This window comes from Nyctereutes procyonoides, unplaced genomic scaffold, assembly GCF_905146905.1.
Source record: "Nyctereutes procyonoides isolate TBG_1078 unplaced genomic scaffold, NYPRO_anot_genome, whole genome shotgun sequence".
NCBI lineage: Eukaryota > Metazoa > Chordata > Mammalia > Carnivora > Canidae > Nyctereutes > Nyctereutes procyonoides.
Window position 1 is genome coordinate 28,181,737 of NW_026575133.1, and position 18,786 is coordinate 28,200,522.

Below are 18,786 nucleotides of genomic sequence, written 5' to 3' on the forward strand. Positions count from 1 at the left end.
AGCCGCACACAGGGCAGGGAAGTCTGAAGACACCTGCTGAAGTGCTTAGAAGCACAGGCCAAGGGTGGAGCCTGGTCCATCCTGGGGATGGCCTTCCACAGCGGCCAAGGACAGGGACAAAGTTGGCCATTGTGGGGCTCCTGGCCAAGGGAGGTATGGGCATGAGGTTCTGTGATAAGCTGGGAAAAGAGCACCCCTTGTCTGGGATAAAGCTGTGGGGATAAAAAAGAAGGCAGGCCAAGGGACACGCTGAGCACGGTGACCAACTGTATGTGTCACCTAGAAATGGGGAGCAGTCTGGTGTCCAGTGTGGCAGGCCTGGAGGAAGCCCAGGTCATGGGGCAGGTTGTCCTTCTATCCTCGTGCTCTCCTCAACCCTTACCCCCTTGTGGCCCCCAACCTCACCTTCTCTTTCCTTTCCCCACATGCAGCCCAAATAGAATGTTCCAGAAAGAAAATAATAGCATGACCTGTAAGCATCAGTATATTTTTGGCAAAGGGGGTGGGCACTGACAGCACACAATGCTGATTTAAATATCAACGACGAAGATTGGTCACTTGTCATCAGGGAAATGCAAATCAAAGCTGCATGAGAGAGATCACCTCCCACCTGTCAAGTCGGCTAGTATTAAAAAAAAAAAGTAACAAATGTTGGCAAGGATGTGGAGAAATTAGAAACCTTGTATCCTGTTGCTAGGAACTCAAAATTGTGTGGTCACTACAGAAAATGGTGAGGGCGTGGCGGAGGGGGGTGGTTCCAAAAATTAAAAATCAGAACTACCATGTGATCCAGCAATCCGACTTCTGGGTATTTACCTGAAGGACTGAAATCAGGATCTCGAAGTGATAGTAGCACCCCCACGGTCACCGCAGCACTACGCACAGCAGCCAGGATGGGGCAACCACCCAGATAAGCATCAGCGGGTGACTGGATGAAGAAAATGGGGTCAATGTACACAATGAAATACTATCCAGCTGTAGGAAGGAAGGAAATCCTACCCTGTGCAACAACAGGGATGGACCTGGAGGACGTGATGCTGAGTGAAGTAAGCCGGGCACAGACAGACAAACCTGGGGCATCTGGGTGGCTCAGAGGTGGAGCAGCTTCCTTTGGCTCAGGGCGTGATCCCAGGGTCCTGGGATCGAGTCCTGCAGGGAGCCTACTTCTCCCTCTGCCTGTGTCTCTGCCTCTCTCTCTCTTTCTCTCATGAATAAATAAATAAAATATTTTTTAAAAGAAAGAAAGAAAGATAGATAAACCCTGTGTGATTCTACTTCCATGAGGTTTGTAAAATGGTCAGATTGCTAGAATCAGAGACTGGGCTGGTAACAGCCAGGGACTGCAGGGAGGGGGATTGGGGAATCATCAATCAATGGACATAAATTTCAGTTAGGCAGCGTACCCCAGAAATCCCTGTACAGCGCCACGTCCATAACTGGTCTAGCCAGTGTAGGCTTACCAAGTTGCCACATGAGTAGATCTTATGTTGAGGTGTTCTCACCATACTAATGTTTTGTAAAAAAAAAAAAAAAAAAAAAAAAAAAGGTCAGGATTAGTGGTTCTATCTATTTTAACTACTCCTCGGAACAGCAATGCAAGGTAGGGTCTTACCATCCCCACTTTACAAATGGTGAAACTGAGTTGCACAGAGCTCAATTCAGTTGACCAACATTGAAGAGTGAACCGTCGGGGCACCTGGGGGGCTCAGTGGTTGAGCATCAGCCTTTGGCTCAGGTCACGATCCCAGGGTCCTGGGATGGAGTCCTGCAGGGGGCCTGCTTCTCCCTCTGCCTGTGTCTCTGCCTCTCCCTCTCTGTGTCTCTTATGAACAAATAAATAAAATCTTTACAAAAATAATAAATAAATAAATAAATAAATAAATAAATAAATAAATAAATAAATAAAAGAAAATAAAAGTGAACAGTGGAGGAGCTGGGATTGCCTAAGGCCTCCTAGTTTCACCCCCTAACATTGACTCCAGCCAGGGCCATTGTCCTCTGAGCCAACTGTAATTTATGCCCGGGCACCCCTTGCTTGGAACCCGTGTTCACCAACCCCATCACGCAGCACAGCTTTCTGGAATCGACGTCCCCGACCCCAGCCCTGCCCATTTGCAGAGCTGCCCAGGAGCGAGGCTCGGCCCCCTCGGCAGGCTGACAGTCTCAGTGTGTAGTCCCCCCCCAGAGACCGTTTCCTAAGTCCCATAAAAAGAACAAGGCAAACTGGGGCGCCCGCAAGGCGTTGCGGAGAGAGGCGCACATTCGGAGCTGAGCAAGGAGCTGGGGGCCCGGGCTGGCCTGAGGATCCAAAGGGAACGACGAGCTGAGGGTCATTAAACCGAAGCCATTTCGTACCGGAGAGGGGAGGGAACTTTGAAAGCACGGCCCCGTTACAGACCCCGCGGCTTTCCATCTGCCTGTGGAAACCAGGGCACATTCCCGGCGCCCACCTATGGGCCGGTGCCCACCTGAGGGCCAGTGCCCACCTGCAGGCCGGCACCCACCTGTGGGCCGGTGCCCACCTGCGGGCGCCAGCTTGGGCTCTGAGGTGCCGGGAGCACGGCCGCAGCGCCCGAGGGCGCGGGATCCAGATCCACACGGGGCAGGCCTGCGGGTGGAAAGGCACTGCCCGCGCTGACAACCTGCCCCTTGCAGGGCTCCGGGCGGCCTCGGGAAGTCCCCGCGTCCAGGAGAACATCACCTAGTGGGTGCACAGCCAGTGCTGATGCTGCCCAGGGTGCTTGTCGGATCCCGCCCCGTGGAGGCCAGGAGGCCCGGCTGTACCTGCGGGGCTCCCCGCACCCCCACCCACCAGGGCCAGGGCCCCCCCAGCCCCCACGAGCGCCCTGGCTGGCTCCCACACCGGCTCCCCACAGGATCCCATTTCAAGAACGAGTTCCCCTTGCAAGTAACTCGAGCAGCTTTCGGGAAGCTCAGCCTCTGTGGTCGGGGTAGGCTGGGAAGAATGGACCGCCCCGCTGAAGCCCCTATACAAAGGTTCGGGAGCTCCCTCCCAATGCCAGCCTGAGGGGAATGTTCCGGAAGGGTTTGGAAACCTAAGGTCCCCTCCTGTGCCCAGGGGATGCATGAGACACGCAGCTGAGGCTCTTTCCGGAACAGTGGCACCTTTGAAGGCAGAGGCCAGATCTTACCTGTCCGATTGCTCAAACACACACAGGCCATTTCTACCAGGACACGAGAGGTCTTTGCACCCCCTCTGGGAGCTGAAAAGTGGGGGTGGCCCTAATTTTCTTTTTCTATCTGTTATGACCTCTGATTGTGAGCTCCAGGCACAGGCCACCCTGCCCACTGCCTGGTTCCACCAGCCCCGAGGGCAAGTTGGCAGCCTGTGCCCATACCCAGAGAGAGAGAGAGAGAGAGAGAGACCACTCTCGGGAAGCAGGAGAGGAGGAAGCAAGTCAGGAGGTAATTTGTTCAAAAAAGGCTGCTTTTCAGGGCACCAAGGTGGCATTTGCCTTTGGTCCAGGGTGTGATCCCGGGGTCCTGGGATCAAGTCCTGCATCGGGCTCCCTGCAGGGAGGCTGCTTCTCCCTCTGCCTATGTCTCTGCCTCTCTCTGTGTGTCTCTCAAATAAATAAAATCTTTTAAAAAATTAAAAATTAAAAAAATTTAAAAGATGCTTTGCAAGAACAATCTTACGGCCAGCACCAGTGTTCTCACCAACACGTAAACTAGGCCAGGGGCGCAGACGGTCTTGCTCTCTGTGGGAGGCGCTTCGCTCAGTGTCCTGGTCCCCTGGGCTCAGCCACAGCACAGCTGCCAGAGAAATCCTCCTCTCGAGCTTGGAAAGCCGGACACTAACATGACCATTATATTAAATAACACGGTAAGCTTCAAAAGTACATTTAATTCCATGTGTCACTTTCAATTTGCGTTGCCTTTGCTTATACATTTTTTTTCTTTCAAAGAATCTTTTCTTTCGATGGCCAGCTGGGCACAAAGCTGCTCGAAAATAGAACGCTTCAGCTCTTAACCAAGTCTGTCCTCTCCACGCCCTAGTAACAATATTTCACCAAAATAAGCAGCATTTGGGGCAACAGGGCCCACAGAGCTGGGCGGGGTGGGGGGTGGGGGGTGGGTTCCTTTTATTGGCAGCCTTTCCCCAGTGACATCTATCTTTGGAAGGAGTATGTGACTTTGACAATTGTTTAGAAATGTTTTTTCTCTCGGGGGCTCTGGACATAAAACAAACCATAGGGAAGTAGGAACCCATGAGCCTCTTTAACTTAAAGCCTCTGAAATCACACCAGGAATCACATGTAAGCCCTGGGGCTCCTGGCTCTGGGGCAGGCAATACCATGAGATATTGGTGGAATCCCAGGAAGGAGACTGAGAAGCCTGAGGCTGGAAGGGAGGGTCTTGCTGATTCAGAGAGGAGAAGACAGGGCAGAAAGGGAAGTGCACACAGTGTCCCAGCATCACCCTAAAGTCCTTCTGAAGTTAGCTCACGGTGACGTGCCTGATTCCCCATCCCCATGGCTCTCCAGGTTCTACAGGTGACTTAGCTCCTTCCTCCACCCAACTGGCTCATCCCCCCAAAGGTGGTTTACGGCACACCTAGCTTGGTACGGGGGCTGGCAGGCAAAATCCAAGCTCCCCTGCAGCTTACATTCTGGAAGGGAGGGGGCAGGTGCTTCTCAAGCCCAAAGAAACATAACACGATTGTCACAGGTGCAGCAAAGAAGAGGAAGGTGGACTCTGAGTGCCTGCAGTGGGACTGGTCTTGAGATCAGGGATGCTTCCCTAGGATGTATGGCTGAGGATCTGTAGTCAAGGGTCCTTAGGGGGAAAGGAAAGGGCAGCGTGGGTCAGGCAAAGAGATCAGCTTGTCCAGGGGCTTCACAGCAGGAGGCACATGGAGGATGGGGTGGGAGAGCCAGAGGGAGGGAAAGAGGGAGCTCAGGGACTGGCGCCCCCAGGGCCTCTCACACCATAGTAAGCTTTGCCTTTATGAGCAACTGAAAGGCATGGAAGGATTCTAAAGGAGGAATGGCATGGCCCACACAGCTCATTCTGGCTGTAAGCAGAGACGAGACGCAGAAAGCACAGGCTACTGCAGTATCCAGGCCAACACAGCAGCAGGGACGGGTCTCAGAGATGAGCAGGAGGTAAGTCAGAGGGACGCGGTCATGGATTGGACACCAGGGGTGTGGGAGAGACAGAAAGACTCCTAGGCCTCCAGTGTGACAGCCCCATGGATGGTGGTGCCATTCCTGAGAGGGGACAGCAGTCTTAGCTCAGAGAGATATTAGGGTTCCATTGCATCTCGGGCCCATTTTGGCCTCAGTCTAGAACTTGGGTTTCTGCCTTGCTGGGGAACGAGTTCCTGGCTTACACCCGATTCCTGGACCTGATGCTGGGACCTTAGCACTCTGAGCAGGACCTAACCTGAGTCAGATCCAGCCACAGTTTCTCTCTCCATGTGGCTCCCACCCTACATTCCCAGACACCAAGGTGTACTTCCTCCATGTGAGGACACTGTGTCCTCCAGCTGCACGTCCCTGACACTGACCTCGTGCCTCGTTGGTGTCCACACCTGGCTCTTGCCATGCTCTTGGAAGCTGGGTCCAAGCTCTCTCTCTCTCTCTCTCAATCTCTCTCTCTGTCCTCCTTGCCCCAGCAGGTATGTAACCCCCTAGATCCCAGACCATGTCATTCTGCCCAGGCCCCAGGCCTCCACACCTTCACTCTCTCCATGTCAGGCCCTCACTGTGTAAGGATCACCATTAAGACCCCATATCATGTGCTGTTTTGACATCTGGTGCAACTAAGAAGGCTTCATCTGGCCAAACTGCAAACTCCCTTTCCAGCCCTGCTCCCACAGACAAGATCCCCCAGTCAAATAACCCTCCTTGTCATGGAGATGGGGGGTGAGGGGAGGAGCAGCTCCTGCTTTTCCCTGAGCCATAGCTTCATTTCCTTTCCAACTCTTGGAATTACTTAAACAATCCTATTACATCCTCCCACAGGAGCCAAGGGTCACCCCACCCTCTTGACATTACAAAGCCTGCCTCCACTGCTTCTACTTGTTCACTTTGTCCCTGAGGGTAGTTCTCGTGTGGCCCTGCAGGTGACAGGTGGCAGGTGCTGTGCCCCTCCCCAGGACTGTGAGGTGTATGTGATTCATAAACTGCTAGCAGTTGCCCCACCCGGTGTCAGGTGTTGTGCCTGGCCACCCCCATAATCCTAGAGTGGGAACCCTTCTGTTACCAAATGATGAAGAGGAGGCAATTCAAACAGCCTTCTGTAGGAGAGCTTTATGCTGAATAACTCTTGGAGGTGAGGCGTGATAATTACGCATATTTCTTAAAAACACGGCAAATTCCAAAAGACCCATAGGGTGGTTTTTACAAGGGATGCTCGTGACAGCTTCTTGGGCTCTGCTCCCATAGTCTCTGATGCCACAGGTCTGGGTGGAGTCTAGAGAGTTGTTTTTGTTTTAGGTTCCCTGGAGGACTCCGGTGCCCTCTTCCACTTGGGAACTATTGCTAGAGCAGAGCCGTTTCCCTTGCACTGCGATTTCAGTAAAATCTTGTCTCCATGCTGGAAAGGGGATTGCTGCTCAGCCATCAGACTTGGGCTTCTTAATGCCTCTTCACCAGTGGGTGCCCCTTCCCAGCAAAAACATAATGCTGGATGCCTGTCACTCAGACCTGATCCCTTTGTTCAGGTCAAAATACTAGTGCCCAAAGATGCCTGCCCGGACACCCACGTCAAGGTGGAAGGGCTCATATGCTCCAGGGAAAATGAATGGAAACGATGGGCAGTCCTCATTCCTCTAAGAATAGGACACAGTGGCCCTCCCAGAACACTGCCAGTACCTCATGTCTACCCCAGCATCTGATTTCCTTACTTCTAGATGAGCTCCTTTTGTTTCTCTGTACACAAGAGGCGATGACTAAGCTTCCAAGCCTTTGAGGGGAGGCAGTTACATCTGGCTGGATGCATTTCATTCTGCCACAGACCTCCACAGACTGGGGAATCTTCAGCTGAGCTCTTTGCTTGGTATATTTCTTGCCAATTATTTTTAAAATTAGATTATGTACAGGGGATGGGCAAAGATGACCCAGATGCAGAAATTCATACAAGGGGGAAAAGTTGCTTATCACACTATTTATAGGTGATTGTGACAAAACGGAGGGCCAAGACCCAGGCAGGCACTAGGTGGAACTGAGGAAGGGACACGAGCATAACGGTTGTCCATTAGAGAGCAAAGCGACTTGGTCTACTTTCTTTCCAGTCATGTTCTACACAAGCAGGCACAACAGACCCAAACGTGTCCCTTTCATCTGGCACAGAAAGCAGGAATAAATGTTCTTTCTTCTCGGGTGGCCAGCGAAGTTATGTTGCCTTTTCCCACCTTTCCTCTTGCAGAGCGAGGGGGACACTGAGCAGAGCCAGCAGCAAGCAGGCTCCATAGGAGCCACTTGAGTGGAGGCCTCCATCCCCTTAGCAAAGGGAACTGAGTAACAGGACAGGTAAAGCACTCGAGAGAGTCGTAGAAAACCCCAAAGGCAGCTGCTATCCCTGACAGGCTCTCAACTGCGGTCACGGAATCCAATTCCCAGCCTGCTCTGGGGCCTTGCCTGAGAGAGTCAAGTAAGATCCCTGGATGTAGAATTGGCTCCACATGGTTCCTTCAAGCAACTAATCCTTTGCAATCCAGTGAACTTATATACACTGGTCCCTAACCTGGGGAACATAGAGATGAGTGAGACAAGGTCCCTGCCCTCCAAGCCAATAGTCTTGGAGAGAAAAAAGAAGAAAAAAAAAAAAAGACAAGTCTACAAGGGAAAGAGGAAAATGCAGGGTGGACTAGAATCATGGAACACAGAAACCCTGAAGTGCCAAGCATGGGCTGGTTGAATCAGGGAATGCATTTGACAAAAGGAAGGATTTTCACAACCGAGATGTATAGAAGGTGGTTTCGGGAGAGTCCCCAGGGGCAAGGAGAGGGTCAAGCAAGTGTAGAGTCAGATGTGGGATGGCACCAAATGCGGTGCCAAGGAATCGATACTTTGCCCTCCGAGGACTGGTGTGATCTTTAAGCAGAGAAGTTGCATTGATTAAAGTCAATCTTACACGTTGTCCCATAGGTGACTTCCCCTCATGGGCAAGGAGGAGTCTGGGAGTGGGAGGCAGATGGCGATACGGCATGATCAACAGGGAACCTGCAATTACAAACTGCAGAAGAGAAAAGAAATAAAACCCATACCCATCTCGGGGCAGTTTTTAAAGGATAACAGACCAATCCTTCCTTGGAGGATTGGTGTTGTGGCAGGACAGCTGTTTGACTTGGCACTGATGAAACTAAAAGTATGGGTTAGGAAGGCAGCAAATCACTGCTCTTCCTAAAGCTGGAGGAGAGAAACAATGACCCTCAAGTTTTAAGTGAAATATAATTACTTCATCCCACTCATCAATCAAAGACCCACCCTTTAAAAACTGCCAGCTGTAAAGGTCGGGCTTAATTGATCAGGAGGGAGAAAATTTCATGCCGTTCCACCTTCCTTCCTAAGCCAAGTGAATTAGCAATTAAAAATTCCAGGTGATCCTTCATTAATTACCTTTCCATACATTTCCCATAACTGATGTCCCCAGAAATGGCTTAACTAAGCACCTGACCCTCCTAACTATTGCTAAATCCTCAGATGAAGCAGTCTTGTCTGCAGACAGGTAGCACAGGGATGGGGAAACAGTAAAAGGAATCTTTTTATAACATACAGAATGGAAATTTCAAAGGGACTTCCTACCTTCCACTGACTTTTGAAAACAGATATGAGTTTGGGTAGAAACAGTCACCCTTCCTACATTATTTCCCTCTCTTAGTGTTTGGATCCTATTATTCATTGTGACCTGGGGTTCTACGCAGACCAACCGCATTTCAAAGGTCTTGCCAATAGGATGATTTTACCATGAAAAATCAGCTCCCCCTCCCCCCACCCTTCCCACTCCTGGAATCCCCAATGAGCGAGGAATGACTATAGTTGCAGCGTGCAAGCGAAGGGAGCAAAAATGAAAATCCGGAGACGATGTTTCATTTGCAAGTTCGTGCATGAGCCCTTGAACCCTGTTTGCAGAAAATATGCCCCTCCCTATCTGACTTCTAGGTTTACCACCCAGGTCACCCAGTTCTAGAGCAGCTGGTAGAGATGGGGCATAAACCACTGTTGTCTGAGAGCAAAGTAAGACCTGAGCAAGTGGACTTTTCCCAAGACAAGGAGCTGAGTTAGGGCAAAGTCAACCCTGGCACTAAATACCTCACATTGCAAAAGAAAACCCTGATGCCAGGTTTGTGGTTCCCAGGACAGTGCTGTCCTTCCCTGCCCCAGCCACCACCCCACACAGTGGGCTTCTTCGGTTTTGCAGCCTCATCCCCTCTCCATCCAGCTCATATATTTTCTTTTGCATTAATCTCAGTTGTTCTCATGGCCTGTAAATGATGGTCAGATTGAGATCTACGACCCTAACCTGTCTCTCCATCTCAACACCAAACTGCTGAATGCATCCCGGGCATCTAAGGCAGGTGGCTTCTCATAAGTACAGGGTCCAAACCCCACAAAATCGGGATCCTCCAACCAGCACTCCCATACACACTCTGTGAACGTCCTGGCCCCGAGTTCTCTACCCCACTAACAGCAGCACTGTCTACCCAAGAAACATCTTAAGCCTCCCCCTTACTGGGGCATCTGTGTGGCTCAGTGGTTGAGCATCTGCCTTTGGCTCAGGGTGTGATCCTAGGGTCTCCAGATCAGGTCCCCACATCGGGCTCCCACATGGAGCCTGCTTCTCCCTCTGCCTATGTCTCTGCCTCTCTCTGTGTGTCTCTCATAAATAGATAAATAAAATCTTAAAAAAAAAAAAACTTCCTCTTACTGCAAATAATTCGGTCATTACCTAGGGCTCCCGTGACTCAAGCACTGGAGTCACTCCTGCCCTAGATGAAACCCCCATAATCCCCTTCCTGGAACAGGATACAGGAGTCTTTCTAGAACATACATCAGATCATGCATTCTAACAACTCAGTATTTAATAAGGACTCTTTGCCTCCTCAAAACAGATTAAAAGCAAAGAAGTAACTTATTTTAGTTTGGCTCAATACAATCTAAAGGATTTCTAACAGTTCCCACTGTGTGAGCACGTCATGAGCTACCTCCCGAGAGCGAGCCCCCCGTCTGTGGGGTGCTATGTGGTCAGCCTGCTCTGAGAGGCTTCCCCACTTTTGCACAGGAAGGAGGAGGAGGGTTTCAGACATCAGACAGCAGGAGGAAACTGGACAAAACTGGACGAAATGACCCTCAGGCCCTGCCCAAACTTGAGATTCTATGAGCTGACCTCTGTCGGGCCCGTAGACTCCTTCTGGAAGAATTGCGCTGCTAGCCAGGTGTGCACAGGATTACACGCTCAGAAGCCACGTTTCTAATATTTGACCTTGCTTCCTGACCTGTGATGATCGAATCACGATGGAGCCTGAGGAAGTGAATTGACAGACACCAAACCCTCTCATGGTAGCTCTTGGTGAGGCCCACGTCCTCACTGCCGGAGCCCACGGAGTCCCCTTCGTTCCTGTGCTTCCTGCAACCTGGTGGCTCATCCTGACCCCTGTCCTGGCCCTGTTGGTGGTGGCCTGCCAAGCCCAGTTTTAGCAAAGAATCCCACGGAGCCCAGATTTAGAGAGAGAATGCTGCTGAGCCGGTTTCACAAGACTCTCCCCTACCTTGACATCTAATCAAGTTCTTTTTTGGTAATGTTGTATGCACCCAGTCCCCCACCCTACTACAGATGCCCCCACCCCACCGCCAGCTACAGATGCTCTGGCTGCATTGGCTGCGCTGGCTGCATTCAGAGTTGAGCCCAGTTCTCCACTGGGATTTCCCTTCTCTACCGCAGTAGCTCACCTGTCTCGCCATTGCAGAGGAGATGACAGTGCCATTTCTCTTTAAGAGACGGGAATGACCCTTCGGGGAGACGCATGGAGCCTGGACAGCAGAGAGTCGGCCTTCCAGGAGAGCACGGTGCCTACTTAGGTCCTGACTCTGACAGAGACTCTCCTTGATCAAACCAGAGTCAGGCTTCTCTGAGAAGTCGATGTACCAAGACCTCACCCTTGAGCTCTGTCCTTGGCCTATTTAGTCCAGCTTTAGAAAGAATCCTGCTGGTTCCATTAGAAAAAATCCCCCACCCTTGATATGTGATCAAATCCCTCATCCCCCACCCATCAAGTCAATTTAGCCCCCTGACCTCTTAGAAAATTTCCATCCACTGACTCCCACCCTGCTCCTTGGCTGTGAATGCCTACGTTTCCTTATATTCACAGTTGAGCTTGGACTCTCTTTCCTCTTTGAAGACCCCAAAGGAGTGGTCTCCCTGAATAAAAGCTGCCTTACGCTCTTTAAGAAGCCTTACGAATGATTTCTTTCTTTAATAGCTGCTTGCTTTCTATAAGAATGCCCAAGGTTTAAGACTATCTCTAAAGTATCCTTCCATAATTAGAACTCGGAAAATACAGATTTAAAAAGAAAGGACGAGGGAGGGAGAGAGAGGGGGAGAGAGCCAGAGTAGCTGTATCTCCTCCTCGCCCAGGCTTGCTTGGGCACATTCCCTATAGCCTGGACCATTAACCTGTGGCCTCTGGGCCAGCATGTGCAAGGTTTCTAAGTCATTAAACGGCTAAGTACCTCATGAGCCAGCATCCACTGTAGGAGTGCCCGATTAGGCCCATTTTGAGCTAAGCTCGTCCTACAAAAAAAGCAGACTGATGGGTCTACATCTAGGTCACCCGGGCCAGACTGTTCTCCCCACTACCTCTGAGCACTCCGAGGAAAACACGGCATTCTCCTCAACGTCCCCAAGCCCCCTGTAGGGAGCAGGTGGCCAGACGTGCTCATGAGCCTGCCATTTATGCCACTAGAAGTGCCTGTCAGTGGATTCATGTTCTCACCACAAGCAATTTCTGGGCTCAGTTTTTAAAGGATCCAAACTAATTATCTGCCACCATTAAAGAGTAAGCTATAAACCATGCTTTGGGAATCCAGGAAGGATTAACTAGGAAAGCTTCACTCAAATAATATATTTGTCTTGAGTTGACTGTGTTGGTTATGGAGGAGAATTCAGGCCCCTGATACCTTTGATATGGGTCAGGGTTAAGGAGGAGAAAAGCTATAAATGTGTATGTGTATAATCACACGCATGCACGCACGTATATGCATAAAATATTTTTCATAGATACCAATTCACCTGTCACATTTACAAATTAAAATTAACATGAGGATTAAAAAGAAAATGTGCTACATGAACACACGCTTTTAGAAGTTATTATTCAGAAGTTATAGTCTCTGAATTGAAATGCTCTGTTAACCTTGTAGTCTTAGTGTAGCACCATCAGAAAATGTGACCTAAACCCACCTGACTTCTCTCACAGCCCAGGGACTGGGGTGGGGGGGGAGGGTGGGGACAAGCTTGTTTCCACACCACTTATATTAACAAACTTACAAACAAAACAAAACAAAACAAAATATTAACAAACTTAATAAAAGTTCTGAACTGTAACCACCTCACCTGGTGTTGTTCCAGTATAGGGGCCGTGAATTGAAGCTTCACCGCAAATGATTTATACATGCCTATACTTAAACTGCCCCTGCTCCGTTGCGAGAATATTCCATATTCGCCCCATTACTCATTCCTGGAGGAACCTGCACCACGCTGGCCTGAACCCCTGCAATCTGCAGTAATCTCGGGTCCTGAAAGCACTACCAATATTTCTTCTGCATTGTTTGCTTTTCTCGGAGACTGCCAACCTAAACGCCTGGGTGTTTAGAAATTCAAATCAGCTTCAAATCTTGTCAGAGCCACTGAGCTATCATCTTGGGGTTGCAAGGAGATGAGGCTCCAAAGAACATTTCATTATTAATAAAAATAAAGGAGAGAGATAGTAAATAAAGGCTTGAGCGGGAACGCCACCCGGTCAGAGCCCAGCTCTTTACCTGCGTGTGAAAGACCTTCATTTCTTTCCCAAGCGGAATGATCTTTGGGGGACGAGAAGAGCCGACTGTGGATCTGGAAGATAAACAGAAACCTTCCCAGTTTTATATTTTTATTTGCCAGATATATAATCTTCAATAATGCGCATTATTATTTCTAAAGAATCAAGAAACGTCCCTAGAATCTATCCAATCTCCCAAGAAAGAACTCTGGGTTTTAATGAAGACTTATTTCCATTTTCTCCTGCATTAACTCTGCAAATGAATAAAGGGTAGGTTTCTGATGATTTCAAAATGCACAAGGAGGAGGAGGAGAGGGGAAAAAAACCATAATCAGCTAACATAGATTTTGCTAGTAGAGCAAAAAGAACCACATCTAATATTTCTTTTCCATCCCATCATGATGTTGAATGGGTGTGGGGCTAAAATTGGACATGCAATAACTATCGATAAATTGATTAACCACAAGCAATCAAATTTCAGGAATCAGCCTTCAAGGCCCAATGAAAATAAGATTAATATATACAAAAGCGTTCTGCTGTCTGCAAGTAGGATTGTGACACTGACTTCCCCCGCCAAAAGGCAAAGGTTGGTTTTGTGAGTTTATTCCGCAAGTGGTTTGCTATAGGTGAGACTTTTGGTTTGGATTTATGAATTTATAATCAGGGTCCACACTGGGTCTGCCCTGTGCCCGCCATCCCTCCTCACGACTGTCCCCTAAAGCTGATGAGTAACTTTTCCGGCCTCCTGCTGTGAGCGCAGTGTGATTGGACGTGGCGATGCCAATTGTGCATCTCTGCTCACTTCTTGGTCCCACCCAGGCTGAGTCAGGCTTCACAGTGTTCAGTCCCCACCCTGGCCCTTCTCATCCCCAGCATCTGGACAACCAAACTGGGGACAGAGAAACGTGGGGGGAACCCAGAGCAGGGTGGGGCTAAGATCTGGGGAGTCACACACCACGTTTGGCCACTCCCTGGGCTTCTCTGCTCCAAGCCCTCCTCCGTTGCGGCCTATGCACGACATGACCTATTAATTCTCACAACGGACACATCACAGGGAATACCAGGTAACCCGTGGAACACTTTCAGGAAGGAAATACAGGTGCAGCAACATCGGATGTAGGACAGGAAATGATTTAAATCCCAAATTGAGGGACGCCTGGATGGCTCAGTGGTTAAGCATCTGCCTTCAGCCCAGAGCGTGATCCTGGATGGCTGGGATCGAGTCCCACGTCCGGCTCCCTGCAGGGAGCGTGCTTCTCCCTCTGCGTGTGTCTCTGCCTCGCTCTCTGTCTCTCTCATGAGTCATTCAAAATGGACTTAAAGCTCTATTCACAGAGATGTTTTTGTGGCGTGGTTCATCATGGCAAAACATCAGAGGTTTCTGAAATATCCACCACCGGGGAATAGCTCGGGAGGCCAGCGCCAAGTGTTGATGCATCCGTTAACATCGTAACAATGTTCTTGGTCTGAGCTGCAGTCTCCACAGCTACAGACCACGACCACGTGCCACGTGCCACGGGCAGGCTTCAATGCCATGCTAATGTGGATATTATTTCCTAGGTGATGGGGAAGTTTTGGGGATTTTTGAACAAGGAGATTTAGCGCGTAATGTTCACTTGTGTGTTATACCTCAGGCCTGCGTACACGTTGAATTAGAGCCGTGCCTGGAGTCCTGACCATGCGCCAAACTTCGTCACTTCGACATGCGACACTTTGCAACTGTGTTTTACCAAGCCTACCTTGCACTGTATATTCATTTTATAACTTTTTTTATTACAGTAAAATATATTTAATGTAAAATTTGCCATCGTGATCATTTTTTCAAGCATACAGTTCAGTGGCGTTCGACATGTCCACAGTGATGCACAAACCATCACCACTCTCCTCTGTAATTCTTTTCATCTTGTAGAACTGAAACCCTGTACCCATTAACAACTCTCTCCCCTTCCCCTTGTTCCTCGTTTTGGCTAGTGTGAATAGTTATTGCCACGAAATGCATGTACAAACATCTCTTTGAGCTCCTGCTTTCAGTTCTTTGGTGTATATGCCCAGACATGGAATTGCTGGACCATAGAGGAATTCTATTTTTTTTTAATATTTATCTATTTATTTGAGAGACAGAAAGAGAGAGAGCAGGGGGAGGGGCAGAGGGAGAGAGAGAGAGAGAATCCCAAGCAGACTCCACGCTGAGCACAGAGCCCAACACAAGGCTCCATGTCAGGACCCTGAACTCATGACCTACACCAAAATCAAGAGTCAGGCTCTCAACCAACTGAGCCACCATGGTGCCCCCCAATAATTCTATTTTTTAATTTTTTGAGGACCCTTCACACAGTTTTCCTAAGAGGCTTTACCATTTTTGCATTTCCACCAGCAGTGCACAAATGTTTCCCTTTTTCCACATCCCCACCAACATTTGTTATTTTATGTTTTTTTTTAAATAATAACTATCCTAATGGATATGAGATGTATCTCACTACAGTGTGATTTGCATTCCCCTACTTATTCATGATGTGAAGCATCTTTCCATAGGCTTATTATACATCTGCTTTGGAGAAATATTTCTTCAAGTCCTCTACCTTGTTTATTTGTTCTTAAGTTTTGTTTCTCTGTATATTCTGGTCATTAATTCCTTATCAGATAAACCAATTTGCAAGTATTTCCTTCCTTTCTGTACAATGGCCTTTCTCTCCATTGATATTGCCTTTTGATGCATTTTTTTAATTTTTATTTAAATTTAACTTAGTTAACATATATTGCATTATTAGTTTCAGAAGCAGAATTTAGTGATTCACCAGTATGCATAATTTTAAAAACTTTTCATTAGGTCAAATTTGTCTATTTTTTCTCTTGTTGCCTGTGCTTCTAGTGTCATATCCAAGGAGTCACTGCTAAATTAGCTGTCATGAAGCTTTTGCTCTAGGTCTTCTTCTTCTTCTTTGCTCTAGGTCTTTTCATAGTCTTTGGTCTTGGATCCGTGAGAATGTTAGACAAGGATCCAACTGAATTCCTTTGTATATGGATATCCAGTCTTCTCACCACCATTTGTTGACTAGACTGTCCTTCCCCTATTGAATGGCTTGTCAAAAGTCATTTGACCATTTATGAGCAGGCTTATTCTATTTTATGGGTCTATTTTTGGTCTTTACACCAGTACCACACTGTTTTGATTACCGTAGCTTTATAGTAAGCTTTAAAGTCAGGAAGAATGAACCTGCCAGCTTTGTTCTTTTCCTGGATTGTTTTGGCTATTTGGGACCCTTGAGATTTTTTTTTTGGATCCCTTGGGATTATATATGGATTTTATAATGGGTTTTCTTATTTCTGAAAAAAAGTCATTGAGATTTTCACAGGGATTGCACTGACCTTATAGATCATTTTGGGTAGTATCGATATCTTAACAATACTAAGTTACCTGATCCATGAACATGGGATGTGTTTCCAGTTGTTTATGCCTTCCTTAATTTATTTCAGCAACAGTTTGTAGCTTTTATTGTATTGTATATGTCTTTTACCCCCTTGGTTAATTCCTAAGTATTTCATTCTTTTTATTTCAACTGTAATTTGAACTGTTTTCATAATTTCCTTTTCAGATTGTTCACTATTAGTGTAGAGAAATGCAACCGGTTTTTGTGTTATTGCCTCTTCATCTTGTTGTTTTGCCAAATTCGTTTATTAGTTCTAACACTATTTCTGTGGGATCTTCTAGGGCTTTCTGCATATTAGATCATATCATCTACACATAGAGATGATTTTACTTCTTTCTTTATGGTCTGATGCCTTTTATTTCTTTTCTGTGCCTAGTTGGTCTGGCTGAGACTTCCACTATGGTGTTGAACAGAAATGGTGAAAGCAGTCATCCTTGTCTTGTTCCTGATCTTAGAGGAAAAGCTCTCAGTCTTTTACCAGCAAGTATGATGCTCACAGTGGGTTTTTCATTATGTAGCTTCTATGCTTTTGAGTTAGTTTCCTTCTGTTCCTTGTTTGCTGGGTGTGATATATTTTGTGACCTGTTTTCCATGTCCTCCCCCTAGAATGTGAGCTGCACACAGCAAATTCTTTATTCATTGCTTTGGTTGTAACATCTATAACCGCACTGAGTCTTTGAAAGCATGTACTGAATGACAGGAGTGGGTGAAAGGACTGTGATAGCACATGAGCACATGCATGTGATGATGTACCACGTGATATCAGTGGATGTCTACTATGATTTCCACTGAGGAAAAAAAAAAGTTTTATGGAAAGAAAGAATGGAAAAAGTATACAAAACTCAGTATATATGGCACTCTTTCTGCACACAGATCGTGTTCCTAATAAACAAAAGATATTGCTAAAGGTCTTATTAGTTAAGACCTGGGAGTGTCCCCACTAGGAGACACTTATCAGCACTGAGCTATTTCTTGTGTGATCATTAGGTAGCTCCTGTCTCACCCCTTTCAAGACTTTGTCTCCCTTAGGTCTCTGAAGCCATTAGTTCTTAATGAACGGCCATGTTATTTAATGAACGGCTACAGTAACTGACCTAAGCCACATGGTGGAGGTTAGATTTAGACCCCATTTTCTAGCTCTTTTCCCAGAAGCTCCTCAGCCTGCATCAAGCTTGGGATGACACAAGGAGATACCACTGAGGCCTCACTGCACGCACACAGTGACCTCACTGGATCCTACAACAACTCTGTGGGAGAAATAGCTTGATTATTTTACAGAGGTGGAAATTGAGGCACAGAGAGGCTAAGTAATTTTCTCAAAGTCACAGAAACCTAGTAAAGCAAGTGAAGAAGCCCATGTTGGAATCAAGGCAATCGGGATCAAGATCAGTCCTTGAGAACAGAACACTATGATTAGGATCAAGGACATGAAAAGAATCATGACACCTCAGAATACAGGGACTGTTCCAGTTTGCACAGTTCTTTTATACACATTACCTCCTTTTGACTCCCCAAAGTCCCTGAAAGGTGGCCAGAACACATACAGTTCTGATTGTATAAAGAAACAAAGGTCCTGAGAGTGGGAGAGACATCAGGGCCCATGGGCAAGAAAATGGGGCTTTTACACTTGCACCAGCCCTCCTGACTCCAGGCTGGCATTCCTTCCACACCCTCTCACCACTTGCTACCTTATAGGGTCCACCGCTACCAGCAGAAACTCCACGGTCAAGCCTGGCACCAGCTAGGATGCTGATAACATTGACAACAAAATGATCCTGTGAGTTCTGTCAAGAGCCGGAAGCTGAGCACTAGCGAGATCTGAACATCTCTGGTACAGTAATACTAGAACCATCCATTTACAGAAGACTAAACGCTTTACAAAGCAACTCTCACATTCTCCTACTTGATCCTCCCAAGTCCTGCCATAATGGCTGGACCTTAATGAGCAAATATGCTACTGTTTTTGCTGTTTTTGTTGTTTACTGACTCTCCCTTCAAGATATCAGAATTCTTACAATAGATCCATAATCCTTTACCTGCAACTCTAAAATCCGTAAAGCTCTGAAATCCAAGAGGGTTTTTTTTTTTCTGTGAATTTGTAGAAAACGAATCTGACAGTCAGACCTTCCCTGAACTAACCTGAGGCTATTTATAATATTAATTTATTCCATTTAGTGTGAATATTCATACATTTTATTGCAAAAACATCAGTGAGCTTAATTACAGGGTGATTAGATCCTGCTAGAAATGTTGTGCAGTGTTACCTTTCTGAAATAAAATTAAGAAATCATCGTTGAATCACATTTGGCCCCAAGAGCTCTGGATGGAGAACTGTGATCTCCGTACAACAGACGT

General features: G+C 47.5%; 1 protein-coding gene across 2 annotated transcripts in view; it reads right to left on the bottom strand.

Annotated features, from left to right (window-relative positions):
* The window catches only part of CUNH10orf90 (chromosome unknown C10orf90 homolog), a 206,944-nt gene that overhangs the window by 172,097 nt on the left and 16,061 nt on the right, over positions 1–18,786 (bottom strand). For both annotated transcript variants that reach the window (XM_055300080.1, XM_055300079.1), the window contains exon 2: positions 13,005–13,077. In XM_055300080.1, coding sequence (XP_055156055.1) covers positions 13,005–13,077 — 73 coding nt within the window. The remainder of the gene's footprint in view (positions 1–13,004; positions 13,078–18,786) is intronic.